Source organism: Medicago truncatula, chromosome 4 (genome assembly GCF_003473485.1).
Source record: "Medicago truncatula cultivar Jemalong A17 chromosome 4, MtrunA17r5.0-ANR, whole genome shotgun sequence".
In the NCBI taxonomy this organism is placed as follows: domain Eukaryota; kingdom Viridiplantae; phylum Streptophyta; class Magnoliopsida; order Fabales; family Fabaceae; genus Medicago; species Medicago truncatula.
In genome coordinates this window covers 51,603,706-51,624,158 of record NC_053045.1, presented here as the reverse complement: position 1 = coordinate 51,624,158, position 20,453 = coordinate 51,603,706, and the positions used below count along the sequence as shown (strand labels likewise).

General features: G+C 35.4%; 1 protein-coding gene across 1 annotated transcript; it reads left to right on the top strand.

The window, feature by feature from the left end:
- The first annotated feature begins 12,959 nt into the window (after positions 1-12,959).
- On the top strand, positions 12,960-17,445 carry LOC25493737 (galactinol--sucrose galactosyltransferase). The gene is made up of 4 exons (XM_013602319.3): positions 12,960-14,308; positions 15,257-15,434; positions 15,659-16,026; positions 16,440-17,445. The coding sequence occupies exons 1-4, from the start codon at positions 13,082-13,084 to the stop codon at positions 17,001-17,003; spliced, it is 2,337 nt and encodes a 778-aa protein (XP_013457773.1). The 5' UTR covers positions 12,960-13,081; the 3' UTR covers positions 17,004-17,445.
- The last annotated feature ends 3,008 nt before the right edge of the window (positions 17,446-20,453 follow it).

Genomic DNA, 20,453 nt, shown 5'->3' with positions numbered 1-20,453 from the left:
GAACTTGTTCATTTGGAAGTTACATGAAGCTTGTAACGTGGCTGGGTGGCTCTCAAACTCTGCCTTCTGCTGTATTGACTTCGTCACGTACGTACATCCTAATGGACACACGTATCACTTGTTTGCTTATCTGTTGTTCAATTTGGATTTGTTTACACTTTCCCGAACTCTCTTTACTTTTCAATTAACTTACGAAATTTGTTTTCCTTTCAATGTCATTGACTGTTCTTAGTTACTGAAATTTGGATTTTATGAAATAGTTTTACTTATGCACATTGGCTCTATGTAAATAGCTAAAACGATTTTTCTAAAATATGGGTGAGTATATATGCTATAAAAAAATGTAACATTATAGTTTTTTTTTTAAAAGCACTTTATAACAACATTACATTATTGTAATAAGTCCCAAAAAAAACTGTTATATTTGCTTTCTTTTTTACAGGAATTTTTATATTTGCTTCCTTTCTCTGCGTATTTTCAACCATATTTCACATCAAATAGCGTGTGAGACTATTTTTGAAATGAAAATGCCGTAAATGTGTCTAAAATATATAAACTACCACAACATTAAAGGCATGATACGAATGATAATTTTTTTAAACTTTTTATTAGGTCAATTTCACCTTCGATTTTAAGCTTAAATACTAAAAAACTGCTATGATATGGAGTACGATCTAAGTAATAAGACCGGGCATATGTAGAATACAGACTTATATTATAATTTGATTTGACGGTATTGCAAAGAGAAAATAAGCACGTATCATGTACCAAAAAAAAAAAAAGCACGTATCATCATTATAGAAAGTATTTTAAATAGGGTCTTGCTAATCGATGGGACACCGGTTAAACATACCATAAAAAGGAATTATTATCATAAAAGAAAACTGTTTTTGACTTTATTATAAATTAATTCACAATTTCAATGCATTAGCTACTATATAATTTTCTTTTTCATATCCGTAAACAGTGCCTCGGGACACGGTTAGCATTTCCCTTTTAAATAATAAAAATGATAAATGTAAAAGTATAGTTAATGTTCTTGTACCTTTGAAGGGAAATAATCATAAATATCTATGGTTAAATTTAAAAATGTTTTATGCTTTGAACTGATACATTATCCTCGAATTCTATATTTCTTGTTATATTAAACATTTGACTATAGTCGGATTGGAAATTTCATTCAATCTAAATATAATAAAACTTCAGGTCACGTTTGATGTCTTAGCTCAATGGTATGAATTTATCTTTATAATGTTAAGGTACTAAATTAAAGTCCCCTTGAGGACGACTATAAAATAACCATTAATACCACTTAAATTATTAAAAATAATAATTTTGAGTCATGAAAAACGATGGGTTACGTATCTAAGAAAAACGATGAGTACGTGTCTCTATGTTATTGTGCGGGTTATTAAACTTATATTCGAGTGGCTTCTATCAGGTTAATTGAGTGACATATATAATTAGATCGGATTATGCAAAGTAAACTACTAATGGTGCATTACAATGACATATTTTTCCGAAATAAAAAAACATTTTTTTGTTGGAAGAAAACATTTTTATTTAAAAAAACTTTCACTATCAAAGAAATATAAAATGACATGTTTAATTTTTGGACACGGTGAATTTGCGTGACATATTTAGATCGGATAATCTTTATTATTAGGATAGCGGATAAATTAATTTGTTTGACTAAAATCAAATAAATTAGTTTTTTTTTTTTTTTATTAAAAACAGAATAATAGTTTTTGTTGTTGTTGTTGAACATGCTTATAACGTGAAAATGTGACATGTTTGATAACAAACTTTTTTCATGAGCTTATAACGTTTTTTGAAAAGCTATTTCAAGTAGCTTTTTAGCTTATAGCTGGTAGCTTTTTATATTTTCTTCCAACTTTAACCCTATTAATTTAAATTAATTATTTTTTTAATTAAACAACTACCCATGTTCATCTTTATAACCGTCCAATTTTGTCCCTTAAAAAAATGCCACGTTGTTTTTTTTAAGGAGCACTATATATATATATATATGTGTGTGTGTATTTTTTTCACAAAAAATAACTAGCCTATTTTTTTTTAAAGGAAAAAATAACTAGTCTATTGTACGTTGTAAAATTTTATATATTCTAACTCACATTTTGTTTCCACCTTTTTCTTATTTTTGGGATTCATAAAGCAGAGATCAAAATTGTCGGTAAATATTTTTTTAAGATTAAAGGTCGAATAATTTTTTTATGGAGACTAAGCCCAAAAGTTTGAATATTTATAGGGACCAAACACATATTTAACAATAATTAAAAATATTAAAAAATAAATACATTACAAAAAAGTGTGTGTGTCTATATATATATATATATATATATATATATATATATTAAAGAAAAAGAAAACATGTCCTTTTATGTCATTTTATACTTATCAGCCACTTCAACAACTAATTTTACCAAACACATTATTTTTAATAAGCAAGCTTTTCAGCTTTAAGCTATCAGCTATCAGCTAGCTTATAGCTTATTTTTACCAAACAGAGTCTTAGTGAGGCATCAATTGCTTGGAGACAAAACTAAAATGATTAAACTCTTGCTCGTAGAAAAATTAAGCTAATGGGGGCAGATGCCCCTAATTAGCAACACATTCGTGCGCGCATAGTTCTAGCAAACATATACGTACTAGTATCATCACAGATACACTTGTCAATGTCTACTCTATTAGAGACGGTCGGAAAAAAAAAGCATCAACATTGCACTTGTATCTCCCACGTGTTGGATGCTTCCACCCTTGCCTTGAGGAATCTCTATTGTTATGTGGATCGGATTCTCACACTTAGGCGATTACGGGTAAAAATTGAGCACCACAACCACCTTGTTTTTGGTTTGCCAAAGGCATATCTTTAAGCGAATAAATTAGTTGATAACCGATAAGTCAACATGATTAAATTGATTTGTTTGATAGAATAGAAATTGAAGTACTCATAAATATAAATGACATAAAAATATTTTTAATTAATATTATAAAAATTTCAATTAAGATAAAGAAAATAAAAATGATTTTTTTTATATGTATATTATATGTATTTTTTAGATACTTTTCGTATGGTATTCAGTGGCGGATCTTGACTTAAATTGTTGGGGGTGCCAAACTTCTATGTAATATATATTAAATGGTTTCATGAAGAAGCAGTAATTGATGACTGGCCTAGTGGTATGAGTAGTGTGAATGTAACATGAGAATGTGGAAAACGTTTTTTTTTAATACAATTTGTAAAAGTACAAGTTAAATATGTAAAAAGAAGCGATGAGGGTGTCGAACGAGTGAGCTTGAGTATATTACGGCACCCCCTTTCCACTGGAGCAGTCACAATCTAATTGATTAATTACATCAGATATTATATATAAGGCAAATCTGGGGGATGCTGTGGCCCCCGTTGGTCTCTAAAGAGATCCGCCACTTGTAACGCCCACTTTCGTTTAATAGTTATTTAATCGAGTTTAGGCAATTATATTATAATTATATAATATATGCATGATTTTGATATGTTTTGATGATTTGATCGATGACGTGTTAAGTTATGAGTTTTGGAGGATTTGATTATGATATGAGATTTATTTTATTGATAAATAGAATAAAGATTTGAAAATAATATAAAATATTTAGTTGAGGGCTGTTTTGATATTTTAGATAGTTTTGGGGGAGAAAGTGAGATAAGATAAGTTATTAGAAAGAGGTATAAATAGGAGAAGACCTAATATTTTGGAAACTCATTGTACGTGAAAACTTTTGGAAAAGGGAGAAAAAGCTTAGAAGGGAGAAGAGCATAGAGAGAGCTGCGATTTCTTCATAACCAGGTAAGGGTGGGACTAATAACTCAGTAGCATTAACCTCTGTAATTCTGATGATTAGTTGACATAGTTAGGATTGATTTAGAGAAGTTTTGGAATTAGGTCAAAACCCTAAGAATTGAGAATAAACGGTAAAACTTGTTTAGATTGATGTAAGAATTGTCCTGTAACCTTAGAATATGTTTAGGATGAATTCTGGAATCAAAACCAAGCTTAGAACCATGTGAAACGTCGGATTTTTGTGTTTTTAGGAAGCCTGGCCGTAGCGACATTCATCGCTCGCCACGGCGAGCTATGATCCTCGCCTCGCGAGTGATGAAGATTCATCGCTCGCCACGCGAGCCCCTTTCCTTCGCCTCGCGAGTTGTTTGGTTCAACTCGCCATGGCGAGCAACCTTTCCTCGCCTCGCGAGCTTAGGCAGAGTGCATGTCATATTTCGTGTTTCGACCTTTTTAGTTGGACCTTGAGTGCCTTTGAGTACCTGAACATACCTAGTATTGATTAGGGATGATTTTAGGACAGGATTGAACCCAGAACAACATCAGTTTGGGAGATTAGTGTTACTCGCCATGGCGAGTAAGTACTCTCGCCTCGCGAGTACAACCAGAAGGTAGTTGCTTGAGTGTTTGTGCGATCTGTGTCGCATGTGTTGATCAAGAGTGAACCCCTAATTGGCATTGAGACCTAGTGATGATGTTTACTGCAGCCTGTAGAGTTGTTTAAGACTATATTGATATTAATTGAGTATGAACTAATGTATTGTATATTCATGCAAGATATGAAGGTTTGATAATAATGCAATTTATGTGCTATTGATATAATGATATCATCTTGCTGTGTGACTTGTTTATGCTGCTTCTGTTATTTAACTAAGTGCATATGTATATGATAATGTTTAGCTCCAAATTATTGGATGCATGTTGATTACGATGATTACGTGTTCTGTTCATAAGTGTCCATGCATAGCATATCATTGAGCTTAGTCCTCACCACGAATATTAGGAGCTTTGTCCTCCGCACGTTTTATAGGAGCTTTGTCCTCCGCACGATTAAAGTATATTAATACTTATGATGACGATTGGTACCACATGCATATAAGGAGTCTAAGAGCATTGTCACATTGTCATGATTAAGATGCCTTGTTGATAATGATTGAATATGTGATTACGTGATAAGTGTTATTTGATATGTTATGATATTCCTAATTATTGAACAAACGATTACGTGATAACTGTTTAGCAATTATGCAAGTTAATAATGGAATGATTATGTTGTTAATTTATGATTCTCAATTACATTGATTAATGTTATTGTATTATGAAATCTCACCCCTTCTGCTTGAAAATGGTGCCCTTCGTATGGGTAACTTGCAGGTGATCGTGCTTAGTGTGCAGTTGCCGTCGTGAGTGGCCTTGCCTTCACTGTGTCGTCTAGGTCGCTCTGATACGTAACGGGATGGGGTTATATGCTATAACATGCTTCATTCTCTTACGTGGATAATATGTTATTTTTATTATGTTATGGATTATGAACTATTTTTGATGGGGCCTACGTGCCAAACTGATTTATGATTTTTGAATTAAATATTCCGCTGCTATGTTAAAGATATTGTGAAGGTTAAATTATTATTTAACTATTTATGGATTACGTTTCTATGTGATATCCCGTTTATGGTTTTTACTCTGATAATTGTTTATGAAATTTGTATATTGGGAAAACGGGGTGTTACAATTGGTATCAGAGCAGGTCGATCCGTCCGGTCAATTAGAGAGTCGTGTCGAGTCTTAGTAATATTTATATTACTATCTTATGTTGTTGTTGCTACTTTTGTAGAATCTCAGAAATGGCTGGAAGGAATGATGCTGCGTTAGCTGCTGCTCTACAAGCTGTTGCCCAAGCTGTGGGACAACAACCTAACGTGAATGCTGGTGCAAATGCTGAAGCTAGGATGTTGGAGACGTTCATGAAGAAGAACCCTCCGACTTTCAAAGGACGTTATGACCCTGATGGAGCCCAGACGTGGCTTAAGGAGATTGAGAGGATTTTCCGGGTTATGCAGTGCACGGAGGATCAGAAAGTGCGATTTGGTACTCATCAGCTGGCCGAGGAAGCTGATGACTGGTGGGTTGCTCTTCTGCCTACCCTTGGGCAGGAGGGAGCTGTTGTGACTTGGGCTGTTTTCAGGAGAGAGTTCCTGAGAAGATACTTTCCGGAAGATGTTCGCGGGAAGAAAGAGATCGAATTCCTTGAGCTGAAGCAAGGAAATATGTCCGTGACAGAGTATGCTGCCAAGTTCGTGGAGCTGTCTAAGTTCTATCCGCACTATACTGCTGAGAATGCTGAGTTCTCGAGATGCATCAAGTTCGAGAACGGTTTGAGGCCCGACATTAAGAGGGCGATTGGGTACCAACAGCTGAGAGTTTTTCAGGACTTGGTTAATAGCTGCAGGATCTATGAAGAAGATACGAAGGCTCACTACAAGGTAGTGAATGAGAGGAAGGGTAAGGGACAGCAGAGTCGTCCTAAGCCGTACAGTGCCCCTGCCGATAAAGGGAAACAGAAGATGGTCGATGTTAGGCGGCCTAAGAAGAAGGATGCTGCAGAGATTGTGTGTTTCAATTGTGGTGAGAAAGGCCACAAAAGCAACGTCTGCCCTGAGGAAATCAAGAAGTGTGTCCGGTGTGGCAAGAAAGGTCATGTTGTAGCTGATTGCAATCGTACAGACATTGTTTGCTTTAATTGCAACGGAGAGGGTCACATTAGCTCACAGTGTACTCAGCCTAAGAGGGCGCCGACTACTGGTAGGGTCTTTACTTTGACTGGGACTCAGACAGAGAATGAGGATCGTTTGATCAGAGGTACTTGCTATATTAATAATACTCCTTTAGTTGCTATTATTGATACTGGAGCTACGCATTGTTTTATTGCTTTCGATTGTGTTTCTGCTTTGGGTCTTGATTTGTCTGATATGAATGGAGAGATGGTTGTCGAAACTCCAGCTAAGGGTTCGGTGACTACTTCTCTCGTATGTTTGAAATGTCCTTTGTCTATGTTTGGTCGTGATTTTGAAATGGATTTAGTTTGTCTACCTTTGAGTGGTATGGATGTGATTCTGGGTATGAACTGGTTAGAGTACAACCACGTTCTTATTAATTGTTTTAGCAAGTCAGTACATTTCTCTTCCGTCGAAGAGGAAAGTGGTGCAGAGTTTTTATCTACTAAGCAGCTGAAGCAACTGGAACGCGACGGTATCTTGATGTTTTCGTTGATGGCCACTTTATCTATTGAGAATCAAGCAGTGATTGACAGGTTACCGGTGGTGTGTGAATTTCCTGAAGTTTTTCCAGATGAGATTCCTGATGTGCCTCCAGAGAGAGAAGTTGAGTTTTCTATTGATCTTGTTCCTGGAACGAAGCCGGTCTCGATGGCACCTTATCGTATGTCTGCCTCCGAGTTATCTGAGTTGAAGAAACAGTTAGAAGACTTGCTTGAGAAGAAGTTTGTTAGACCAAGTGTTTCACCTTGGGGAGCGCCGGTTTTACTAGTAAAGAAGAAAGATGGTAGTATGCGGTTGTGTATTGATTATCGACAGTTGAACAAGGTAACTATCAAGAATAGGTATCCACTTCCGAGAATTGATGATTTGATGGATCAGCTAGTGGGTGCACGAGTTTTCAGCAAGATTGATTTGAGATCAGGTTATCACCAGATTAAAGTAAAGGATGAAGATATGCAGAAGACGGCTTTCAGAACGCGTTATGGTCACTATGAATATAAAGTTATGCCTTTCGGTGTGACCAATGCACCTGGAGTGTTTATGGAGTATATGAATCGCATCTTCGATGCATTTTTGGATCGGTTTGTGGTTGTGTTTATCGACGATATTTTAATTTACTCCAAGACCGAAGAAGAACATGCTGAGCATCTGAAGATTGTCTTACAAGTGTTGAAAGAGAAGAAACTTTATGCTAAATTGTCTAAGTGTGAATTATGGTTGAAAGAAGTGAGTTTTCTAGGCCATGTTATTTCTGGTGATGGAATTGCAGTGGATCCGTCTAAAGTTGAAGCGGTATCACAGTGGGAGACTCCTAAGTCAGTTACTGAGATTAGAAGTTTCTTGGGTTTAGCTGGTTACTATGGAAGGTTTATTGAAGGATTTTCTAAGTTAGCTCTTCCGCTAACGCAGTTGACTTGTAAAGGTAAAACTTTTGTGTGGGACGTCCATTGTGAGAAAAGTTTCGGTGAATTGAAGAAGCGTTTGACAACTGCTCCAGTGTTAATTTTGCCGAAGTCAGATGAACCTTTTGTGGTATATTGTGATGCGTCCAAGTTGGGTTTAGGAGGTGTACTTATGCAAGAAGGTAAAGTGGTAGCTTATGCTTCAAGACAGTTGAGAATTCATGAGAAGAATTATCCTACGCATGATCTCGAGTTGGCGGCCGTAGTCTTTGTATTGAAGATATGGAGACATTACTTGTATGGTTCGAGATTTGAAGTGTTTAGTGATCACAAGAGTTTGAAGTATTTGTTCGATCAGAAGGAATTGAATATGAGACAGCGAAGATGGCTCGAATTGTTGAAGGATTATGACTTTGGTTTGAATTATCATCCAGGTAAAGCTAATGTTGTTGCAGATGCCTTGAGTAGGAAGACATTGCATATGTCCGCCAAGATGGTCAGAGAGTTCGAATTGCTTGAACAGTTTAGAGATATGAGTTTGGTTTGCGAATGGTCACCTCAGAGTGTGAAACTGGGTATGCTGAAGATTGATAGTGAATTTCTGAAAAGTATCAAGGAAGCACAGAAAGTTGATGTAAAGTTTGTGGACTTGTTGGTTGCTAGAGATCAGACTGAAGACAGTGATTTTAAAATCGATGATCAAGGTGTGTTGAGATTCCGAGGAAGAATTTGTATCCCAGACAATGAAGAGATTAAGAAGATGATTCTTGAAGAGAGTCATAGAAGTAGCTTGAGTATTCATCCGGGAGCTACGAAGATGTATCATGATCTAAAGAAGATTTTCTGGTGGTCTGGTTTGAAACGAGATGTGGCACAATTTGTGTATTCCTGTTTAGTTTGTCAGAAGTCGAAAGTTGAGCATCAGAAACCTGCTGGGATGATGGTACCTTTAGACGTGCCAGAATGGAAATGGGATAGTATATCGATGGATTTTGTGACGAGTTTGCCGAATACTCCGAGAGGGAGCGACGCAATTTGGGTTATTGTTGATAGGTTGACGAAGTCAGCTCATTTCCTACCTATTAATATTAGTTTCCCTGTTGCCCAGTTGGCAGAGATTTACATCAAAGAGATTGTGAAGCTGCATGGTGTTCCTTCGAGCATTGTATCAGATAGAGATCCAAGATTTACTTCTAGATTTTGGAAAAGTTTGCAAGAGGCCTTGGGTTCGAAGTTGAGATTGAGTTCGGCGTATCATCCACAGACAGATGGTCAGTCGGAGAGGACAATTCAGTCGCTAGAGGATTTGTTGAGGATTTGTGTTCTTGAGCAAGGAGGAACTTGGGATAGTCATCTTCCGTTGATCGAGTTCACTTATAATAATAGTTATCATTCTAGTATTGGAATGGCACCGTTCGAGGCTTTGTATGGTCGGAGATGCAGAACTCCGTTGTGTTGGTTTGAATCAGGAGAAAGAGTGATCTTAGGACCAGAGATTGTTCAGCAAACTACTGAGAAAGTTCAGATGATCCAAGAAAAAATGAAGGCGTCGCAGAGTCGACAAAAGAGTTATCATGATAAGCGTAGAAAAGATCTTGAATTTCAGGAAGGAGACCACGTGTTTTTGAGAGTCACTCCTATGACTGGTGTAGGACGTGCTTTGAAGTCAAAGAAGTTGACCCCGAAGTTCATTGGTCCGTATCAGATATTGGAAAGAGTTGGAACGGTGGCTTACCGAGTGGGTTTACCGCCGCATCTTGCGAATTTGCACAACGTTTTCCATGTGTCGCAACTTCGGAAGTATGTTCCGGATCCATCTCATGTAATCCAAAGTGACGATGTGCAAGTTAGAGACAACCTTACGGTAGAGACTTTGCCGTTGAGGATTGATGATCGTAAAGTGAAGACGTTGAGAGGCAAGGAAATACCTCTCGTGAGAGTCGTTTGGTCGGGAGCGACTGGTGAAAGCTTGACGTGGGAGCTTGAGAGTAAGATGCTGGAGTCTTATCCAGAGTTGTTTGCTTGAGGTAAATTTTCGAGGACGAAAATCCTTTAAGTGGGGGAGAGTTGTAACGCCCACTTTCGTTTAATAGTTATTTAATCGAGTTTAGGCAATTATATTATAATTATATAATATATGCATGATTTTGATATGTTTTGATGATTTGATCGATGACGTGTTAAGTTATGAGTTTTGGAGGATTTGATTATGATATGAGATTTATTTTATTGATAAATAGAATAAAGATTTGAAAATAATATAAAATATTTAGTTGAGGGCTGTTTTGATATTTTAGATAGTTTTGGGGGAGAAAGTGAGATAAGATAAGTTATTAGAAAGAGGTATAAATAGGAGAAGACCTAATATTTTAGAAACTCATTGTACGTGAAAACTTTTGGAAAAGGGAGAAAAAGCTTAGAAGGGAGAAGAGCATAGAGAGAGCTGCGATTTCTTCATAACCAGGTAAGGGTGGGACTAATAACTCAGTAGCATTAACCTCTGTAATTCTGATGATTAGTTGACATAGTTAGGATTGATTTAGAGAAGTTTTGGAATTAGGTCAAAACCCTAAGAATTGAGAATAAACGGTAAAACTTGTTTAGATTGATGTAAGAATTGTCCTGTAACCTTAGAATATGTTTAGGATGAATTCTGGAATCAAAACCAAGCTTAGAACCATGTGAAACGTCGGATTTTTGTGTTTTTAGGAAGCCTGGCCGTAGCGACATTCATCGCTCGCCACGGCGAGCTATGATCCTCGCCTCGCGAGTGATGAAGATTCATCGCTCGCCACGCGAGCCCCTTTCCTTCGCCTCGCGAGTTGTTTGGTTCAACTCGCCATGGCGAGCAACCTTTCCTCGCCTCGCGAGCTTAGGCAGAGTGCATGTCATATTTCGTGTTTCGACCTTTTTAGTTGGACCTTGAGTGCCTTTGAGTACCTGAACATACCTAGTATTGATTAGGGATGATTTTAGGACAGGATTGAACCCAGAACAACATCAGTTTGGGAGATTAGTGTTACTCGCCATGGCGAGTAAGTACTCTCGCCTCGCGAGTACAACCAGAAGGTAGTTGCTTGAGTGTTTGTGCGATCTGTGTCGCATGTGTTGATCAAGAGTGAACCCCTAATTGGCATTGAGACCTAGTGATGATGTTTACTGCAGCCTGTAGAGTTGTTTAAGACTATATTGATATTAATTGAGTATGAACTAATGTATTGTATATTCATGCAAGATATGAAGGTTTGATAATAATGCAATTTATGTGCTATTGATATAATGATATCATCTTGCTGTGTGACTTGTTTATGCTGCTTCTGTTATTTAACTAAGTGCATATGTATATGATAATGTTTAGCTCCAAATTATTGGATGCATGTTGATTACGATGATTACGTGTTCTGTTCATAAGTGTCCATGCATAGCATATCATTGAGCTTAGTCCTCACCACGAATATTAGGAGCTTTGTCCTCCGCACGTTTTATAGGAGCTTTGTCCTCCGCACGATTAAAGTATATTAATACTTATGATGACGATTGGTACCACATGCATATAAGGAGTCTAAGAGCATTGTCACATTGTCATGATTAAGATGCCTTGTTGATAATGATTGAATATGTGATTACGTGATAAGTGTTATTTGATATGTTATGATATTCCTAATTATTGAACAAACGATTACGTGATAACTGTTTAGCAATTATGCAAGTTAATAATGGAATGATTATGTTGTTAATTTATGATTCTCAATTACATTGATTAATGTTATTGTATTATGAAATCTCACCCCTTCTGCTTGAAAATGTTGCCCTTCGTATGGGTAACTTGCAGGTGATCGTGCTTAGTGTGCAGTTGCCGTCGTGAGTGGCCTTGCCTTCACTGTGTCGTCTAGGTCGCTCTGATACGTAACGGGATGGGGTTATATGCTATAACATGCTTCATTCTCTTACGTGGATAATATGTTATTTTTATTATGTTATGGATTATGAACTATTTTTGATGGGGCCTACGTGCCAAACTGATTTATGATTTTTGAATTAAATATTCCGCTGCTATGTTAAAGATATTGTGAAGGTTAAATTATTATTTAACTATTTATGGATTACGTTTCTATGTGATATCCCGTTTATGGTTTTTACTCTGATAATTGTTTATGAAATTTGTATATTGGGAAAACGGGGTGTTACACCACTGATGGTATTTAAACTAATTATCTATAGTTTTTTTAAATTCATAATTTTCTTGTAGCATAGCGGCATACCCCTTTGGCCCAGGTGGAAAATATAGTTTATTATAACAAAATAAGATGTGCTTTTAGGGTGCGTTTGATTTGCTAAAAAATGAAGGACAGGACAGAACAACTCTAGTTGTCCAGTGTTTGATTTGTAAAACTGTTTCAGGTATAGGACAAACTGGAGGCAAGAGACAGGACAAAAACTCATATTTTTGTCCCTCACCAAACCACAGCACAACTTTTTGTCCCACGTACAAGTTGTCTAAAATACCAAAATAGCATTTTGTCCCTCAAAAATCGTATAAAACAAAAAATTACTCAATGCCATAAAAATTTTGTCCTGTGCTGTTCTGCCTTGTGTTGTACTGTTCTATCTTGTACTGTTCTGTCTAGTACTTGCTGTTTTGCAAACCAAACACACCCTTAGTTAAATTCACACAAAAACACCTAAGTTTTGTACAACAATAAGAAAAAGTTTGATTTAATGTAAATTACAAGACGAAATGCAACATTATTAGAAGTAACATATTGCAGTCCTTATGAGTTTAGTTCAGTTGATAAGGACAATGTATTAATATATGTAAGGTCCGTAAAAAAAAAAAGTAACATATTATATATATAAAAATAATATAAATTCGAAAACCATTATGAAAAGCCAACGGTTTGAATATATCATATCATTCGGCAATTTTAATTCATTTGAACTTTTCCTCTAACAAAAAATTTCATTTGAACTTTTTCTTATAGCAAAAAGTGATGTATTTAATTGCATATATGTAACTCCCATTCATTAATGAAACTCTCAAACCTTTCTCTTCATCATCACCATGGCTCCAAGCTTAACCACCATAAAAGAAACAAATCTTTCCCATGCCAATTCCCTCCCCACCATAAAACTAGAAAACTCAATATTCCTCGCCAATAACAACCCAATCCTCACTCAAGTCCCATCAAACATAACCATTACTCCACCACCTCATAAACACGAAAATTCTTCTTCTCCAAACACCACCGTTGCTGGTTGCTTCGTTGGCTTCAACGCCGACGAACCAAGCAGCCGACACATAGTTTCCATTGGCCACCTCAACGGAATCAGATTCACCAGCATATTCAGATTTAAACTATGGTGGAGTACTCACTGGACAGGAACCAAAGGCAATGACATAGAAAACGAAACTCAAATGATTATACTTGAAAACGACACCGTTAAACAACGTCCCTACGTTCTTCTTTTACCACTCATCGAAGGTTCTTTCAGAGCTTGTCTTCAACCAGGAGAAAACAATAACAACGTGGACATTTGCATGGAAAGTGGATCCACACGTGTTGTTGAATCAACTTTCAAAACATGTTTATACATTCATGCAAACTTCGATCCTTATATATTAATGAACGAAGCGATTAAGGTTGTTAGAGACCACCTTGGAACATTCAAACTTCTAGAAGAAAAAACAATACCTGATATAGTTGATAAATTTGGATGGTGTACATGGGATGCATTTTACCTTAAGGTGGACCCTCAAGGAGTGAAAGAAGGTGTTAAGGGTTTAGTAGAAGGTGGGTGTCCTCCAAGTTTTGTAATCATTGATGATGGTTGGCAAAATTTTTGTCGTGATGATGAAGATTTTTTGAACGGTGGTGATTGTTTAAGTTTGAATTGTTCTATACCTGGCGAACAAATGTTGGGAAGGTTAATAAGTTTTGAAGAAAATAAAAAATTTAAGGAATATGATGAATCTTTAGGTATGGGTGGGTTTGTGAGGGATTTAAAGGAGGAATTTAGGGGTTTATTAAAGGAGGTTTATGTGTGGCATGCTTTTTGTGGGTATTGGGGTGGGATTAGGCCTAATGTTGAAGGGATGCCAGAGTCGGTGATAATGCCGGCGAAGTTGTCACCGGGGGCTGAGAGGTGTATGACGGATTTGGCGGTGGTGAAGATAATGGAGATCGGAGTTGGATTGGTGAAGCCAGAAGAGGCATGCCGGTTGTATGATGGACTTCATTCTCATTTGAAATCTGTTGGTATTGATGGTGTCAAGATTGATGTCACACACGTAAGCTTTTCATTAATTTTCTATACTTTTCGTAAATCATAACATATGCAAAAATATAATTTAGCGGCACACATGCTAAATATTTAAAGGGGTTTGTTAGGATACACCCATTAGTTTTTATGTGGGAGTGCTTTAGCAAAGATATAATTAAAAAAATTGTTAAATACACCTTAAGGTGAATGTTGTTAAAACACACCTTCTAGAAAAAATAAGTGGATGTATGTTAGCAACTCCTATAGACATTTGTTAGAATACACCCACTTATTTTTTAGAATACACCCACTTATTTTTTAGAAGATGTGTTTTAGCAAGTTATAACTAAAAAGCAGTTAAATACACCTTAAGGTGTAGCTTGCTAAAATACTTCCACATAAAAATTAATGAATGTGTTCTAGCAAATTCCATTCTTAAATTTAATATAAGGATTAGGATTAGCCACTTGATTTAAGGATAATGATTATTAATTGACGATAGAATAAAATTATATATGAACCAAGTATATACCAATTAAATTTAGAAAGTATCTCTTTAATTGGTATATATGATCTCTTGTGTTTATACAAAACTAGCTATTATTTGGGCTTCATTTAAATTTAAGAAAGCTTCTCTTTAAGCATCACCATTTGCTCTCATGCATTTTGAATTGAGGAAAATACCCCGGCGTTAATTACTGTTAGGAGGACTTTTTAAATTGATTAACCGATTTAAAAATTAATTGGACCGATCTAAAAAGTGTCAAACGACACTTAGGTACCGTTTTGTAGCCAACATCAGTCAACTGCCTCACTCAACCAACTGTAGTTGCATTTTTTAGCAATTAGAGGGTGCCTAAAGAGTAACTTTCTAAATTTAACATATACAAGTTGGAGTCCCTGATTTTTTAATAGAAATTAGAAGTACATATGAATACTCCAGAAGTTAATACTCTATTTTGTTGCTTATGGCCAGGTTCTAGAGATGCTGTCTGAGGAATATGGTGGTCGAGTTGAGCTTGCAAAAGCGTACTACAAGGCACTAACTGATTCCGTGAGGAAACATTTCAAAGGCAATGGTGTCATTTCCAGTATGCAACAATGCAACGATTTCATGTTCCTTGGTACAGAAACCATTTCACTTGGACGAGTTGGTATGTATTTTAAACTTTTTCACTCGAAGTCAATGTGTTGAACATTAAATTCCGTGTCTGTGTAACTGTGTTAGTACTTAATATATCTTAATTAACGACTATCTATTTAAGAATTGCATTTATCATAAAATGATTTTTACCATACGATTTTATAAATGATTAAACATGTTATTGTCACATTGGTTTATCAATAGTTGTGGGTTGTGATGCATTAATTTATGCAGGTGATGATTTTTGGTGCACGGACCCAGCTGGGGATCCAAATGGTACATATTGGTTGCAAGGATGTCACATGGTGCATTGTGCCTATAACAGCTTATGGATGGGAAATTTTATACAACCAGATTGGGACATGTTCCAATCTCATCATGCTTGTTCTGAATTTCATGCTGCTTCTCGAGCAATCTCTGGCGGACCAATTTATGTAAGCGACTCTGTTGGAAACCACAACTTCAAGTTACTCAAGAAGCTGGTTTTGCCGGATGGATCGATTTTGCGGTGTCAACATTATGCACTTCCAACGAGAGACTCTTTATTTGTAGACCCTTTACATGATGGCAAAACAATGCTCAAAATTTGGAACCTCAACAAAGTAAGTCACAAAACTACCTATTCCGTTAATTCAATCCTTCAAATTTACGAAATAACAATTTTGAACATTCTATGTTTGTCTAGATGCAGTAGTGAAAGACTATTTGAGTCAATATGCATATCTTTATTGATTCGATGGATGATTACTATAGTAATATTTTGATGGAGAGACTAAATTGATCAATATTTTCTAATTTAAGAGACTAAACTGATTCGATGGAGTATTTCGTAAATTTGAAGAACTATATGTCTTGATCCTTAGAATTTCGAGGACTAAGTGTTGATTTACTCCTCTTAATCTATGAAACACGTACACTCCTCAGATTAGGTGTCTTTTCAATTTTCATATTGTTACTTCGGTAGCAAGTAAACCATGACTCTGATTTTTGTTTGTGTTTTTGCTGCTTACAACAGTATAGTGGAGTTTTGGGTCTATTCAATTGCCAAGGAGGAGGGTGGTGCCCTGTGACTAGAAGAAACAAAAGTGCTTCTGAGTTTTCGCATTCTGTGACTTGCTTTGCAAGTCCTAAAGACATTGAATGGAGCAAAGGGAACAACCCAATTTGCATCAAAGGTGTTGATGTATTTGCTGTCTACATGTTTAAAGATGAAAAATTGAAGCTGCTTAAATGCACCGAGACTATAGAAGTTTCACTTGAACCTTTTAGTTTTGAGCTCATGACAGTTTCTCCTGTGATGGTCATACCAAAAAATTCAATTCAATTTGCTCCAATTGGATTAGTTAACATGCTCAACTCCGGAGGTTCAATTATGTCATTGGAGTTTGATGAAGAGAAAGATTCGGTGCAAATTGGGGTGAGGGGTCATGGAGAAATGAGGGTGTTTGTATCCGAGAAGCCGGTAAGTTGTATGATTGACGGAGAAGCTGTGAAATTTGATTATGATGATAGCATGGTAATGCTCCATGTCCCTTGGCCTTGTTCTTCAAGGTTGTCAGTGGTTGAGTATTTATTCTGAACCATGATTTGGTACATTTACCCATGCACTATAGGCCAAACAATATTTTATGAAAGGATTGATCAAATAAAGATTTGTGACTATACTGGTATATGTTAAATGCTTGCCTAAACAAATAAGAGTAAGTTGGTAAATAGAGATTGGTTTATTTGTTGATGTGAGTGCTTCTGCAAGATGGCAGAAATTTGAAACTTTGGTTCAACGTAATGACATGTATTTAAATTTGAAACTATGGTCAACTTTGAGACTATTATCCATGTGTTGTGAGATTATGTTGTTGCTAGGGAGTTTTTAGATAAATTTATTACTAAGAACAATTGTGGTTGGAGCTTTTTTCTAGTCTTGGATTATCACACTAGATTAATGTGAGAACACAAGATCTCACAATTAACTTTTAATCTTCAGAGGAATATACCTGATACAAATCAGTGGCATTGAGCTATCGTAATTTTGTTTTATACTGACACCGTAAATGAGTTAATTTGTTTTTATTGTTGGCCAGGGTTATGTACATAAGTGCTATTTTTATTGTTAAACATTTGAATTTGAATCATAGTTTGTTTTATCAAAGTGGAAATTGGTACTAAAATCACCAAGTGTTGCCGAATTCGATACATGGAAGATAATTGCTCTCCTCTCATCTATTTTTGCTAATTCCTATCAAAATACTCCATCCGTTTTAAAATATAAGCAAATTTTACTTTTTAGGTTGATTCAATTAATGATGTATGTAGTTCATAATATGAACCACATACATCATTAATTGAATGAATCTAAAAAGTAAAATTTTCTTATATTTTGAAACGGAGGGAGTAGTCGAGAGTGAGTTAACTTAAATAGGTGTATTTTCCAGCGTGAGTTAACTCATGTAGGACGGAAATGAGCAAAAATAGATGGGAGAAGAGCAATTATCTACATGAAAACGAAACCGCTGGGCCGACTATTAGGCCCACAATGTTTAAATGGACATTTGTGTTGTATATCTTTACATATTGGGTGAGGGTTGACATTTGGAGAACAAAATTACACTTCACACTTGTGAAACTGCTCATATATTACATTATCGGTATTTAACTGTACGTTCAGTATTTTTCAACGGCAGTTAACTACCACTAAATCATAAATGAGCAATTTCATGAATGAAAAAGTATTTTTCTTCTCCAAATGGCATTCATTGAATTTTGGAAGTTGCAAAAGAACGAACAATGACCTGTCATGTTTTAGGATAATTTCTCAATCCTTCCTTCTCATTTTACCGGAACATGTTTCCAGTGGTGTATTTTTATCTGGATACATTTTGTAGTGTATTTTTTTGATAGATTTAAGCATATAGGATAAGGTACATTTAAAAATTTAGTGTTCCAGAAATATGTGGGCTATCTATGCCACTTTAACCACAAAAAACTACTAGAATTCTTGTCACTATTTTACACTTTGCAAAAAGTGACTACCACGTGTCTATTTACTGCACTGATACAATGTCCCCTTGAATCGACATTTTAGATTAAATATAATAAAGCAACCACTTAAAATCACAGTGGATATTCAATGTAGTTTTCGTTCTTAATAAGGGCTCAGTATCATACTTTTTCTTAATGAAAAACCGGAGTCAAAACTATGTAGTAAATTATTTAAAGTTTAGGTCAATACATAAAGAAAATGATGACATCAAAGATTCAACGTCTTTTGAAGTGCTTATGTCGGATAGGACAGAATATCTTCTTTCTTTATAAAAAACATGTGTCATTATGAAAAGTTTTGGGAAATTTTTCTTCAAGAATCTGCTCACCCCAGCACAAAACACTCACGTCCTGCAATATTGTTAAAAATGTCTCTGCATTAGTTAACTAACGCAAGTGATTTTGCGTTAGTTAATTAACGATGTGTGCATTAAATCACGCAAGTGTAAAGCACTGCGTAACTTAGTTTTTACATATGCATGAGTTAAGTCATGCTAGTTTTTATATTTATATGCACAGCAATAACAAGGGGTTGGAACGACACATAATTAATTTCTATCAATGGAAATTCAATTCAAAAAGTCAAGCCTTGCACAATATATTACTGACACCAGTGGTGATAATAACAATTCATAATTTGGATTGAAGTGAAAAGCGCAATAATCAGGACATACATGAATAAAGGGGAAGCAACTAAATTGGAATAAAAGGATAACGATAAGAAACTGGAATTTTGGAAAAATATTTTGCAGAAATTCTATTGTAAATTCCTGCGTGAGTTAACTCATGTAAGTATTAATTTTAAGGTGAGTTAAGTTGCGCGACGTTAGAGGTATTTTGGACAACGCTGTAGGGTGCGAGCAAAAAGTACTGGGTGAAGAGTAGAATTCGAAGAAATAGAGATCGAAGGATGTTAGATGTGCATGTGTGTTTCAACATAAAAATTGTTCATACTTAGAAGTCAAACTTATATTTTTTCATACGATTCTTCTAAGATAGAATAATGATGGATATGAAAAGTAGATGATGATAAGAGATAAAGAACGAACAGTGTTAGATACATATTTTAATCTAAAAATTGTTCAAACTCAAAAAAAACAAATTTAGATTTACTCAAAGAATTTATCTTTTGGTGGAGTTTATTCACTCGTCAATTCAATTGTATATAATTCTAAACTCTTGGAAATTTCAAATTACTTGAGATAAACTTTCTTATTTTCTTTTCCAATGTCTCCTAAAGTTGGAATAAAAAACGGATCACTAATACAAAGTGTTCAATCTCAACGAAACACGATATAATTTGCATTTTCTTTTCAATGTCTTCCCATGTTCTTAAGTGGCTACAGAATCTCGTGATCTAAAGTCTATCTTAGATGCACATTCCACTAAAACAAAAAAGGAAAAAACTCATCATATTAAAAAGAAGATAGTTGGGATTATAGGAATATTTCTATGATACTTTTGAATTTCTGAAAATATTGGTAGGTAAATTAGTCACAAAATGAGTCACACCATTCAAGTTCATGATCTCATTCCACTCTTATGTGTCCTTTTTTCGAATAATAGAAAAGAAATGCTTGTGCTCATGCCACATGTTTAGAACACATGGGAATTAAACATTAAACTAGAAAAGCACACTTTAATTTAGTACATGGTTGACATATATCATATATGACAATGAGAATATATATATATCATGTCCACTTCTAACCTTCCTCTCCTTTCCTTTTCTCTTTGCCTCTCCACATTCTTTTAACTTCATCCTCCTAAAACTAGTGTTATTGGAAAATTTGTTAAGACAAAAAAAAAATACATTTTATATAAAAAATTATACTTCTTACACTTTTTTCAAGAAGTTTAGACAAATTTGAGGATAGCTTTACTATACTTTGTTTTTTAACAAGCACTTTCAATGTTAGCATTTTCTTTTATGTTTGTTGGCTATCATTTGTAGGATTTTTTTTTTTTTTCTGACCCTTTTGTCAAAAAA